The sequence below is a fragment of the Mercenaria mercenaria genome, chromosome 8 (genome assembly GCF_021730395.1).
Source record: "Mercenaria mercenaria strain notata chromosome 8, MADL_Memer_1, whole genome shotgun sequence".
Taxonomy (NCBI): domain Eukaryota; kingdom Metazoa; phylum Mollusca; class Bivalvia; order Venerida; family Veneridae; genus Mercenaria; species Mercenaria mercenaria.
The window spans coordinates 45482098-45496854 of NC_069368.1; the positions used below are offsets into that span (position 1 = coordinate 45482098).

Here is a 14757-nt window from a genome sequence, read left to right on the forward strand (position 1 = left end):
ATCTTTGCCATATTAGACTTTAACACATTGTTCTTCTTTGAATTTGGACAGTGCCATTAACTGTTAAAACGGGTGCTTATCAAAAAGATACTGACTGAATAGCGGCCAGAGCAGATCTTGATCAAAGGCAGAACCAAACATTTCCAGTACACTAAGGGCTAAGAATAAAGCTCAACTGTTGAACAACAGACTTTGTCAACTCAGAATAAAAACAACAATATTCATGATTATCCCTCTTTTAAATGTCAAAGGCATGAACTCAATTATAACTTTGACATTATCACTTCTCTTACTTAAGAATTGTATAATTTTTTGTTTGGATAGTGTTTTTTTTAAGTATAATACTTTAATCAAAATGGAATGAAATGGGGTTACTACTACTAATTTACCGGCTTGACATTCTGGGCTGCTGGTTCCCTGCTCAGTCTGTTTCTCTTGTGTATTTCCCTCTTCATTGGTGGCTTGCATATCCTCAGGGTTACTGATCTCTGTTACTCCATCTTGGTCGGGCTGGTCTCCTAAGCTATTCTGTCTAGAACCTGATTTATCGCCAAGTAAAGAACATTCTGTACCTAAAATGACATTGTTTTTAACTATATACCAGGATATAAGCTTTTAAAAAGTTTTAAGACAGTTAGGAAGCCAATCAATAATTAGATATTATATTAAGTACAGCAAATTTCAGCAAGTGACACTTTAGAGAGCTTTTCTTCATAATTAAAAGACAGCAAAAATGTTTTATGAATAAAAACTGAAACACAGAACTCAATTAATTGTTTTATTATTGCTTTACATTTACAATCATGAAAGGACTATCTAAATATTGTAATATTAAGCAAGCTCCTTAAAAGAAGAATCCTTAGTTTACTTTATACTTATTCATTTCAGCTCATTGTCAAGTATAGGAATCTTTAACTGGTTGGAGGTGCAAACTGAAATATCTGGCTCGAGGCTCACTGTTTAAACGTTTAACAAGGCTCTGCAAAAACAGTTACCCGAGAGCCAGATATTTCCATCCTCACCTTCTACCAGTGATATTTTTTTTCTTGCATACCATTTTCTTCAAATAATAGAAGAAATAAAATAAATAAATACTTTGTTTTTTAAGAACTATTTAATTATTGTAGTGTATGAATTTACACATTCATTCATAAACTACAGTGCATGAGTCATCTTACACCCCATGGTGTAAGACAAGTTTTTCCAGCACCGGCGAATACATGGGAAAACCCTGTCCAGCATGCCAGAAAAAGCATGTAGTTCATTTGAATCTCATTCAAATCCATTTCCTAGGAAAGCCAGTCTTGTTTGTACATATTTAAGCTTATTTATGGTCGCTACCTGTTACTGATGGGAGACTCCTCCATAACATTATTAGTAATTTTTTAGTTAGGGGATAGTGCAAGATACAGAAGACAAAATTCTAGAAGCTTCCCTAGTTTTGCAGCATGCAAATGGGACTCTTATCCCAAAGTTTGTAATTTTAGTTGGAGCTGGGGTTTATCCTCAAGGCCCCTTGATTAATAGTCAGACCTTAGTCCTATAAATGTATCTCAAAATTGAAGAATCTGATTGGTTCTTTTTTATTACGATCTTTAAATTGACCAATGGCAAGCTAGCATTCTGGGACTGATCTCTGAAGTTAATTTCATAACCAGGGATCAAGGGAAATAAGAAGAAACATACAGTTCTGACCCTGAAAGAGATACCAGCATGTCAAAGTGTAACATTCATCCATAAGATACCAGCATGTTTTCAATGTGACACACATATCCATCAGATACCATCACCACTGAAATTGGAACATTTATCCACCAGATTCCAGCATACACTCAATGTGACACATACAATCACCAAATGTCAACAAGCACTCTAAGTGACATGAAATACGCTTCATAACGCCATGATTTAGGAAATATGACTGAATTACTTGTACAAGGGGAGATAATTCTACCATAAGTACCTGCGTCTCTGGACAGAAAACTGTAGCTTGAGCTAACAGATGACTCCAGAGATAAATTGCCATCTAACATGTTGCCATGGATACCAATGTTTTCCACTTGCCTAAAAAAAAACACATGCAAATGATAAATGTATATGGTCTACTATGGCTGAAATAAAAAGCAATTTACTTATAAAAATTTGGAATTCTTGTCTTAGATTTAGGTACATAAAATTATCTTCTGTTTCTGCAATCTGCGATTGATGTCTGTGCAATGAAGCCACCATGAGGACATTGTGTTAAAGCACAAAATGCACCGTTTAATCCTTTAACTGCAGCTTTACATATTTTCTACTGTGCTTGAATAATTTTCCTAGTGCTTTATTCTGCAACAAAAATGGTACTAGGTTTATTACATCCTTAATGGGGGACAACACATATGATCCCCTTGACTATCCTTTACGAAGTACTTTCTTAGAAACTCAGAAATATTTCGATAAACGCCGATTCTCAATTATAACTAAGTCCATAAGGGAAAAAACTTCATAACTCTCTGTTAACACCAAGAAAACAAGAAATATCAGTAAAACCAATGGATGCTCCCAGAAATTTGCATATTAAAAGAACGAAGTGGAATATACTGACTGGGTACATATAGTTTAAAGGGCAATTATCTCACTGAAAACTCATTCCAATGGATAATGAAGAAAATATGCGCACATCCTCTTCAGAGTGAAGCATCCTGTATGTAATATATATGAATTTTTGCTGAATTCCAGGCTGTGATTGCTGAGAAATATTCCGGACTATGATGACGCTATAGTTTACTAATGTTGAATAATCAAAGGGCAATAAATCAGTGAAATTCATCCAACTGAAACATGAAGATAATATACGCTTCTCCTCTTGTTAGTAAAGCTTCCTATGAAGTATGGCTAAATTCCAAACAGTGGTTGGTGAGATATATTCCGGACAAGAATAATTGTACTATAGTATACTACTGCTGAAAAATCAAAGGGCAATAACTTGATGAACAAGAGGGCCGTGATGGCCCTTTATCACTCACCAGAGTTGATCTGGCCTACTGACCTAGTTTTTGATCCCTCATGACCCAGTTTCAATTTGGCCTAGGGATCATCAAACATTCTGACCGAGTTTCATGAAGATTACTAAGGGTCATAAATGTGGCCTACATGTGAGCATACATGTGACCTCTAGAACTTTTACAAGGCTTTTCCTTTGATTTGATTGAATGACCTAGTTTTTGATATCACGTGACCCAAGATTCAAACCTGACCTAGATGTCAACAAGCCAAACATTCTGAACATTTCTCATGAGTATCAAACTTAACTTGTGGACTCTAGAGTGTTAATAAGATTTACCTTTGATCTGGCCTAGTTGCCTAATTTTTTATCCCACATGACCCAGTTCCGAACTTGACCTAGAGATATCAAGATAAACATTCTTACCATGCTTTATGAAGATAGGGCATAAATGTGGCCTCTAGTGTGTTAACAAGCTTTTCCTTTGATTTGACCAGGTAGACTAGTTTTTGACCCCACGTGACCCAGACTCGAATTTGACCTAGAGGTCATCAAGGCAAACATTCTGACCAATTCTCATGAGTTGCAAGCTTAAACTGTAGACTCAAGAGTGCTAACAAGATTTTCCTTTGATCTGGCCTACTGACCTAGTTTTTGACCCCTCATGACCCAGTCTTGAACTTGACCTAGAGATCATCTAGACAAGCATTCTGACCAAGTTTCATGAAGATAGGGCCATAAATGTGGCCTCTAGAGTGTTAACAATCTTTTCCTTTGATCTGACCGGGTGACCTAGTTTTTTGACCTAACATGACCCAGACTTGAACCTGATATAGAGGTCATCAAGGCAAACATTCTGACCAATTCTCATGAGTTTCAAATTTAAACTGTGGACTCTAAGAGTGTTAACAAGATTTTCCTTTGATCTGGCCCACTGACCTAGTTTTTGACCATACATGACCCAGTTTCAAACTTTCCCTAGAGATCATCAAGGCAAACATTCTGACCAAGTTTCATAAAGATTGGGTCACTACTGTGGCCTCTAGAGTGTTAACAAGGCAAATGTTGATGCACAAGCACTTCGTGCTCAGGTGAGCTAAAAAAATACTAATAAAAACAAGAGGGCTAAGATGGCCCTAGGTCGCTCACCTAAGAAACACACCATAACAGTGTAAAACATGTTTGACCTAGTGATTTCATGGAAACAAATATTCTGACCAATTTTCATTAAGATTGGACCAAAAAATTGGTCTCTTGCGATAAAACAAGCATTTTCTTAGATATGACATAGTTTTTGACCCTAGATGACGCATGTTCAAACTCGACCTAGGTTTTATCAAGGCAATCATTCTGACCAAAATTCATGAAGATCAATTGAAATATACAGCCTCTATCACATACACAAGTTTTTTCTTTGATTTGACCAAGTGACCTAGTTTTTGAACTCAGATGACCCATATTCAAATTCGACCTAGATTTCATTAAGGCAATCATCCTGACCAAATTTCATAAAATTCAAATGGAAAAAAACAGTCTCTATCGCATACACAAGATTTTTCTTTAATTTGACCTAGTGACCTAGTTTTTGACCTCAGATAACCCATATTCAAACTCGACCTAGATTTCATCAAGGCAATCACTCAGACCAAATTTCATGAAGATCAATTGAAAACTACATCCTCTATTGCATAAACAATGTTTTTCTTCGATTTGACCTAGTGACCTAGTTTTTGACCCCAGATGACACATTTTCGAACTCGGCCTAGATTTTATCAAGGTAATCATTCTGGCTAAATTTCATGAAGATCAGTTGAAAAATACAGGCTCTATCGCATACTCAAGGTTTTTCCTTGATTTGACCTAGTGACCTAGTTTTTGATCTGAGATGACCCATTTTCGAACTCGGCCTAGATTTCATCAAGGTAATCATTCTGACTAAAATTCATGAAGATCAATTGAAAAATACAGCCTCTATCGTATACACAAGGTTTTTCTTTGATTTGACCTAGTGACCTAGTTTTTGACCCGAGATGACCCATTTTCAAACTCGGCCTAGATTTCATCAAGGCAATCATTCTGACCAACATTCATGAAGATCAATTGAAAAATACAGCCTCTATCGCATACACAAGGTTTTTCTTTGATTTGACCTAGTGACCTAGTTTTTGACCCCAGATGACACATTTTCGAACTCGGCCTAGATTTCATCAAGGTTATCATTCTGACCAATATTCATGAAGAAAAATTGAAAAATACAGCCTCTATCACATACGTAAGGTTTTTCTTTGATTTGACCTAGTGACCTAGTTTTTGACCCGAGATGACCCATTTTAGAACTCGGCCTAGATTTCATCAAGGCAATCATTCTGACCAATATTCATGAAGATCAATTGAAAAATACAGCCTCTATCGCATACACAAGGTTTTTCTTTGATTTGACCTAGTGACCTAGTTTTTGACCCGAGATGACCCATTTTCGAACTCGGCCTAGATTTCATCAAGGTTATCATTCTGACCAATATTCATGAAGATTGATTGAAAAATACAGCCTCTATCGCATACACAAGGTTTTTCTTTGATTTGACCTAGTGACCTAGTTTTTGACCCGAGGTGACCCATTTTCGAACTCGGCCTAGATTTTATCAAGGTTATCATTCTGACCAATATTCATGAAGATTAATTGAAAAATACAGCCTCTATCGCATACACAAGCTAAATGTTGACAGACGCCGGACGCCGCACATCGAGCGATCAGAAAAACTCACCTGAGGTAAACAGCAACCTATAGAGGTAAATTGTAAATGCATCAAAACTTTAACCAAGCTGTAGGCTCACATGGCAGCACCAATACCATTTGCATCCAAATACATCATTAGATCAAGCTAAAAAGACCTAAGCATTGCATGCAAAATTTAAAAATATTTAGTGGCCTTAAAGTGTCATTATACGCATCTTACTGCATAAAGTGTATTTTTTTGGTAAATGTTTTGTAAAAGCAGTTTTCAGTTGCTGTACATATAAATGTGTTAAGTTAACAATAATGCCGCATAAGTATTTGAAGTTGATGCTTTAGAAATACAGAAATCGGGCTAATAATATAATCAATCTTCTACACAGTGATCTCCCTTACCTATATGTAGAGATTTCTGAAGTTGAAGGGAAGCAACTCCTGCATGCAGTTCGATTTTTCATAAAAAGACTGCCCCAGTCAAAATAAGAAAAGTCATATTTGGGAAGTTTCGTATATTGGGTTAAAAGCTATAATTTCCTCAACTCTTTTTACACACACATGTATTTCAGCTGGATTTTTACTTGAAAAATGCGTATAATTCCACTTTAATAAATTACAAGGAACTTAATGCAAATGGCTATCATACAAAATGATGTAAGACAGTCATTTCCCTTAAATAATTAGTTGAAACCACAAGAGGAAGTTAAATGTTTGGAAAATCTACGTAAGCATTTAAATTTCAGTTTTCTGTAAATACAGCAGGTTAGTTATTTCCAATTCTTTAACTTTATCAGGGTTTTTTTCATTTATTTTCAGTTAGTGGCTGACATTTATTTTTATAATTCAGTTCTTTCTGCATTTAACAAACTTGCTTTTTATTCAACAAGAGGGCCATGGTGGCTCTGAAATGCTCATCTGACTTTCTCACTCAACAGAAAACAATTCTGGTAGGGTATTCCAAGAAACATTTCTTTCAAATTACTTTGACCAGCAAAGTCAGATTACCTGTTTTCCATAACTGAGCCGTGCCATGGGAAAACCAACATAGTGGGTTTGCGACCAGCATGGATCCGGACCAGCCTGCACATCCGCATCGCAAACCCACTATATTGGTTTTCTCATGGCATGGCTCAAATAAAGAAAAATATGCTGTGCAGGCCATAGCTTGCAAATGATTTTAAAATGTTTGTCTGGCTGACATGGAGAAGAGAAAAAATCTGTTTACTATTAAAATGATTTTTAGACCTACCAATTATCTCTAAAACATTTATCATAATTAGACAGTGAATATTTTTCTGTGACATTACAAACAGCATAGACTTGTGTGCCCTTTCTAAGCAATTTGTAATTGTACTAAGTGTAATTTTCAGTAAATATACTAGTCAATTTAAGCTATTAGTATTTTTTTTTCATATTTTTATAATAAATTCTACCAAACTGAAGTAGAAAATGACACAAACGAAGAAGCATGTAATGGTTCATTCTCAAAATTATATTTCAGGATGTTTCATACACCAGATAACTATCACAATATATCTATGAGACTTTCTGAGGTCCTTGATGATATTGGAGTAAATGAAAATATGGTGGTGAAGATAAGAAGGGCAATTTTACTGAAAGAAACCATGCACTCAATCAAAAACAAAGCAGCTGATAGACGAATCACTGTATATATCTTAGGCAGTCAATCAGAAAGCACCACAACAATAGGTTTGCAATCAGATGCTGACACACTTTATAGTCTAGATAATAACATTGTGATACAGGACTGGTCTGAATGGACTGCAGGTAAAAAAAACTTCCTGATGATTCAGAATGAAACAACAACACCTGGTTATTGTCTTTTACAGAGTCTTAGATGTGATGTTCCACTTCCTGTTACACATGAAACAGGCAATTTCTATGCCAAGGATACAAGTGGACGGATATTGTTCAAGAATACAATAATAGATGCTAGTTTGCTTAGAGGAGAAAAGCGACAAGGACCGTCAGGAGCAAGGAATACACCAGGTTTTCTTGCTAGTGACATAGTAGCAGCATTTCCTTGCAAATCATGGCCCCCGTCATCAAGAGCTTGGCAAGAAACAAACACATGGCCAACAGCAGAAATGAAGAGATATGCAAAATCTTCAAAGTGTTTTGTTGTAGGTGTTGGCAGCACAGCAAGTGAAAATGCAGCCTTTGAATGGAGACTTTCTACCTCATTAGCTGAACGCTGCTTGATGTTCAATTTAAATATTACTCAGATAAGATGTTATATCTTAATGAAAATGATTCTTAAAACATACATTAATGTTGAAAATCTTGACAATGGTAGTCGTATTTCAAGTTTCATGTGTAAAACTGTTTTGTTTCACTGTATAGCAAGTAAACCTTCATATATATGGAAGGAATGTAATATATTAAAATGCTTAAATTTCTGTATATTCACAATGAACAACTGTATATTGAATGAACACTGTCCCCATTTCATTGTTCATGAAAACAATTTAATGGTAAGAAAATTTTCTGCTGAAGTCAAACAGCAGTTACTTGAGCGGATATCAAATTTAATACCATTTGATGGAATTTCACTTTTTGGAATACAGATTGATGACCTTGGTAAAAGACTTCAGATTAAGCTTAATATGATAAATGAAGTGCATCATGATATACCACAGCCAGATGAATACACTATGATGACAACAGCTGATTTATTACATCGGATAGCATCAATAAGCATTTCAAAGAATCATTATGATTATGAGCTTCTACATAGAAAAAAAGATCAAAGTTTAGAAATGAAATTGAAAATTCTATTACGTACAGTGCTACGTTTTACAAGATACTACAGAGCTGGCAGCATGTTAGACAAGACAGCATGCAGACTTCTAGCACCTATGTGTTGTACTTCAACAGGATCTCTGATAGCCTCACAGAACATTCAGATTAACAGAACAGTTTCTCCTCAAGCACTTGCCTGGCTTGATGCAGGACAGGACTCAGATGTTGCTTCAAGCAGACTAAAACTTGCATCTATAATGTATTGTACTGGAGATATGGAAAAAACTGCTTGTATTCTTTCTCATATAGAAAAACAATTTAACACTACAGTTACTGAGACTGTATGCGGCTGCTACAACTTCCATCAACAGTACTCGAAGAGAGGATTTGGTCAACTGTGCTGTCAATATGATGAAGCAGAATTTAAGTTCATAGTTGCCCTTTGCGTAAGATTTTTCCCAGCTGAAATAAACTGTGTACCACATGAACTTCAGTATGAAATGTTTAGATCAACACAAGAGGACCTGCAACATAGAGATATACTTGATGACTGGATGGACTGGGCTGTAGTAGACTCACTTCCATATCTTTATTTTCTACAATACAAGACATATGGCAACCTACAGAAACCCGAGGAACAGCAACAAGCACTGAACAAACTTGTGTGGGTCATCAGAACAGAGCTCAACCTTGCGTGGGTCATCAGAACAGAGCTCAACCTTGCGTGGGTCATCAGAACAGGGCTCAACCTTGCACACACTGAAACAGCACTGAATTTACTAGGACAGTGCATGGAACAGGAGAACAGACCTGTTGATGCTCTTCAGTGTTACAGGGTATCTCTACGTCACAGGGAAAGAAACAATGCTGCAAAAATTCATATCTGCAGGTGTTTAGCTAATACAATCTCATAAGAACACCACAACTTGTGTAAACTTCATATCCTGATTGATCAACTTCCTACATATGACTGTGTTGATGAGGAGTAATTATTCTTGTTGTAAGCCAGGACTGCCACCTTTTCTGACCAATTTTGTGATAAAGTGACTTCCAGTAACTGTTGGAGTATCAAATAGCACAAATAAAATATAATATATATTTGGTTTGAATAGTCTTTTTTAAACTGCTCAAATAATTTGGAAGTTTATGTTTTTATAGCGTCTTTATAACACTTCTAAAACATTAAATCATTTCAAACTTAACTTGCTATTCAGTCAGTAAATTTTTAGTGAAAACCCCTTCGAATAATAAAAAGTACTGCCCAAATTGAATGATGGACCAGTCAATTTTAGAAATTTAGTAGGTTAAAGGTTAAGTGCCTGTAGGCACACAGCACTAAGTATTGTTCATTTGACTTCTTAAATATTTATCAATGTGTTAGAACGATGTGATATTTAAATAAACAAAACAGCCAATATCAACATATATTGCTCACCTAAACACTTGTAGAAGGTAGTTACTGAAGGTTTTAGGAAGTATATGTACAGTCTGTAACAAAGTAAAAATATAGTCTTAAATTTTCCACTCAGTCTCAGATCACTTAAATATCTTTTTTTGCTTAAAACCTAACGTGCGGTCCCAGTTACATCTCTATATAATGCTGTGAATACACACTGTTCTACCTCGGAACTCTCAAATTATGTGTGTGCATGCCTCCAATAAACTCTCAAAAAAAAATAAGGAAAACGTTGTTTACTGGACTATTATCCTGCATTTTTGCCACTCATTTTGCATAATGGGAGAATTCAGCGTACCAATCGAGCCAACCTACTGAAACAGCTGAGTAACTGTGTATTCATAACATTATAATTTCCTTCTGATTTACTGCACACATGTACATGCATGCCTGAAACAATCTATTTTACAAACTGTACATGCTATTGTAAGAATATACGTCCTGTTTGTTTATGATTTTATGAATTAGCAGGAAACAATAATAACAAGACTGTGGAGCCAACGTAAAACCACTGGTCGCTAACTGAAAAAAGCGAAAATAACATTGTAAAACATAAATGGTTTTGAACCTGCATAATGTTATCACTGCTGAAACAATATTTGATCCAATTCTCATTAAGACTGGATACACTTAAAATGAATAGCCAAACTAGTAAAAGTAATGTAAAATCAAGATTATGCCCTTTGCACTGCAGTCAACTACAGTGAACTAGTTTTGACCCAAAAAAAAAAAAAAAAAAAAAAAAAAAAAAAAAAAAAAAAAAAAAAAAAAAAAAAAAAAAAAAAAAAAAAAAAAAAAAAAAAAAAAAAAAAAAAAAAAAAAAAAAAAAAAAAAAAAAAAAAAAAAAAAAAAAAAAAAAAAAAAAAAAAAAAAAAAAAAAAAAAAGGAAATGATTTCGGGAAAAATTTCCCAATTCCAAAAAGGAAAAAAAATAGCCCGAAAAAAATTTTTTTTGTTTTTTTGGCCCTTTTTTGCCCCACATGACCAAGATTAAACTCGTCCAGTATTCATGAAAACAAACATTCTGACAAAGTTTCAGAAAAATTTGAGCAAAGAGGTGGCCTCTAGAGTGTAAACAAACTTTTCCTTTGATTTTACCTACATGTAGTGACCTTGTTTCTGACCCCATGTGACCCAGATTCGAAATCATTCAAGACTTCATGATAACATTCTGACCAAGTTTTATGAAGATAGAACAAGAGGACCATGATGGTCCTGAATCGCTCACCTGTCCCCACATAACCCAGTTTTGAACTGAGTATGACGTCGTTTTTTTCTATTATTTGACATAGTGACCTAGTATTTGAGCTCATGTGACCCAGTTTTGAACTTGACCTAGATATCGAGATAAAAATTCTGACCAACTTTCATGAAGATCCATTGAAAAATATGGCCTCTAGAGAGGTCACAAGGTTTTTCTATTATCTGACCTTATGACCTAGTTTTTGAAGGCACTTGACTCAGTTTCGAAACTGACCTAGATACCATCAAGGTGAACATTCTCACCAATTTTCATGAAGATCTCATGAAAAGTACGGCCTCTAGAGAGGTCACAAGGTTTTTCTATTAATTGACCTAAGGACCTAGTTTTTAAAGGCACGTGACCCAGTTCGAACTTGACCTAGATATCATCAAGGTGAACATTCTTACCATTTTCATGAAGATCTCATGAAAAGTATGGCTCTAAGAAGGTCACAAGGTTTTTTCTATTTTTAGACCTAATGACCTAGTTTTTGACCACACGTCATCCACTTTCCAACTTGACCAAGATATCATCAAGGTGATCATTCTGACTAATTTTCATAAGATCCATTGAAAAATAAGGCCTCTACAGAGGTCACAAGGTTTTTCTATTGTTAGACCTAATGACCTAGTTTTTGACCGCATGTGACCCACTTTCGAACTTGACCTAGATATCATCAAAGTGAACATTCAGACCAACTTTCATGAATATCCATGGAAAAATATGGCCTCTAGAGAGGTCACAATGTTTTTCTATTTTTAGACCTAATGACCTAGCTTTGGACCGCATGTGACTCAGTTTCGAACTTGACCTAGATATCATCAAGGTGAACATTCTGACTAATTTTCATGAAGATCCATTGGAAAATATGGCCTCTAAAGAGGTCAAAAGGTTTTTCTATTTTTAGACCTAATGACCTAGTTTTGGACCGCACGTGACCCAGTTTCAAACTTGACCTAGATATCATCAAGATGAACATTCTGACTAATTTTCATGAATATCCATTTAAAAATATGGCCTCTAGGGAGGTCACAAGGTTTTTCTATTTTTAGACCTACTGACCTAGTTTCTGACCGCACGTGACCCACTTTAGAACATGGCCTAGATATCATCAAGATGAACATTCTGACCAATTTTCATGAAGATCCATTGAAAAATATGGCCTCTAGGGAGGTCACAAGGTTTTTCTATTTTTAGACCTACTGACCTAGTTTTTGACCGTACGTGACCCACTTTCGAACATGGCCTAGATATCATCAAGATGAACATTCTGACCAATTTTCATGAAGATCCATTGAAAAATATGGCCTCTAGAGAGGTCACAAGGTTTTTCTATTTTTAGACCTAATGACCTAGTTTTGGACCGCACGTGACCCAGTTTCGAACTTTACCTAGATATCATCAAAATGAACATTCTGACCAATTTTCATGAAGATCCATTGAAAAATATGGCCTCTAGAGAGGTCACAAGGTTTTTCTATTTTTAGACCTGCTGACCTAGTTTTTGGCCGCACATGACCCTGTTTCGAACTTGACCTAGATATCATCAAGATGAACATTCGGACCAATTTTCATACAGATCCCATGAAAAATATGGCCTTTAGAGAGGTCACAAGGTTTTTCTATTATTTGACCTACTGACCTAGTTTTTGATGGCACGTGATCCACTTTCGAACTTGACCTACATATCATCAAGATGAACATTCAGACCAACTTTCATACAGATCCCATGAAAAATATGGCCTCTAGAGAGGTCACAAGGTTTTTCTATTATTTGACCTACTGACCTAGTTTTTGAAGGCACGTGACCCACTTTCGAACTTTACCTAGATATCATCAAGGTGAACATTCTGACCAATTTTCATAAGATCTCATGAAATATATGGCCTCTAGAGAGGTCACAAGGTTTTTCTATTTTTAGACCTACTGACCTAGTTTTTGAAGGCACGTGACCCAGTTTGGAACTTGACCTAGATATCATCAAGATGAACATTCAGACCAACTTTCATACAGATGCCATGAAAAATATGGCCTTTAGAGAGGTCACAATGTTTTTCTATTATTTGACCTACTGACCTAGTTTTTGATGGAACGTGACTCAGTTTCGAACCTGACCTAGATATCATCAAGGTGAACATTCTGACTAACTTTCATGAAGATCCATTGAAAAATATGACCTCTAGAGAGGTCACAAGGTTTTCCTATTTTTAGACCTACTGACCTAGTTTTTGACCGCAGTTGACCCAGTTTCAAACTTGACCTAGATATCATCAAGATGAACATTCTGACCAATTTTCATAAAGATCCCATGAAAAATGTGACCTCTAGAGTGGTCACAAGCAAAAGTTTACACACGGACGGACACACGGTTGCTGCGCGATCACAAAAGCTCACACTGTCACTTTGTGACATGTGAGCTAATAAAACATGTGGCCCCTAGAGTGTATGTTTGTTTGTTTGTTTTGGGTTTAAGGCCGTTTATCAACAGTATTTCAGTCATGTAACGGCAGGCAGTTAACCTAACCAGTGTTCCTGGATTCTGTACCAGTACAAACCTGTTCTCCGCAAGTAACTGCCAACTTCCCCACATGAATTATCAGAGGTGGAGGACTAATGATTTTAGACACAATGTTGTTTATCAAATAGTCATGGAGAACATACGCTCCGCCCGAGGATCGAACTTGCGACCCTGCGGTCCGTAAACCAACGCTCTTACCTACTGAGCTAAGCAGGCGGGCGCCCCTAGAGTCATCATCATCATCATCATATCCTGTGTTTATTTGTCGACTGCTGCAGGTGTCCCAGTAACTAGGGTAGGCAGCAGGTGGCTAGATTGTTTAACACCCAGTCTCCATGCTTCTCTGTCATGTGGGTCAAAGCTGTCAAGGTTGTAAGCCTTCAAGTCCCGCTTGACACATTCCAACCAGGTCTTTTTAGGTCTCCCACGTCGTTTGGAGTTTGGTATGGACATACTCAAGATCGAGTTGATGCAAGAGGATGCACGAATGACATGACCATACCACCTCAGGCGTCTGGTACGAATAGCCTCTGTCACCTCCTGTAACCCCAGCTTTGCGTACAGTGCTGCTATGGGTACGTCGTCATTGGGTTTGATGCCACAGATCCATCGGAGTGTAAACAAGCTTTTACCGGGTGACCTAGTTTTGACCTAACATGGCCCAGATTCAAACTTGATGTAGAGGTCATCAATACAAACAATTTGACCAACTCTCATGAGTTTCAAACTTAAACTTTGTACTCTAGAGTGTTAACAAGATTTTCCTTTGATATGGCCTACTGAGCCAGGTTTCGACCTTACATGACCCAGTTTCGAACTTGACCTAGATATCATCAAGACAAACATTCTGACCAAATATCATAAAGATTGGGTCACAACTGTGGCCTCCATAGAGCGTTAAAAAGGCAAATGATGACACATGACGGACGCTGCACGACGCCGGACAATGACCAGTCACAATAGCTCACCTTGTGCGCATCATGCTCAGGTGAGCTAAAAAGTTAATCGGCAAAATATATGTTATCAGGTATGATGAAAATAGTGACAAAGCTTTCACAAT

At 36.5% G+C, this 14757-nt stretch overlaps 2 protein-coding genes across 3 annotated transcripts in view; one reads left to right on the plus strand and one right to left on the minus strand.

Annotated features, from left to right (window-relative positions):
• Positions 1–14757, minus strand: part of LOC123566444 (putative leucine-rich repeat-containing protein DDB_G0290503) — a 49936-nt gene that overhangs the window by 17926 nt on the left and 17253 nt on the right. Inside the window, exons 7-8 of the mRNA XM_053549841.1 lie at positions 1964–2064; positions 390–572 (exon numbers count right to left, since the gene is read on the minus strand). Coding sequence (XP_053405816.1) covers positions 390–572; positions 1964–2064 — 284 coding nt within the window. The remainder of the gene's footprint in view (positions 1–389; positions 573–1963; positions 2065–14757) is intronic.
• Positions 6348–9578, plus strand: LOC123566443 (uncharacterized). Of its 2 annotated transcripts, none has more exons than XM_045360549.2 (2): positions 6348–6441; positions 7219–9578. In XM_045360549.2, the coding sequence occupies exons 1-2, from the start codon at positions 6425–6427 to the stop codon at positions 9392–9394; spliced, it is 2193 nt and encodes a 730-aa protein (XP_045216484.2). In that variant the 5' UTR covers positions 6348–6424; the 3' UTR covers positions 9395–9578. The 2 variants fall into 2 exon arrangements, with proteins under 2 accessions (XP_045216484.2, XP_045216485.2); XM_045360550.2 differs by having other exon boundaries at positions 6406–6479.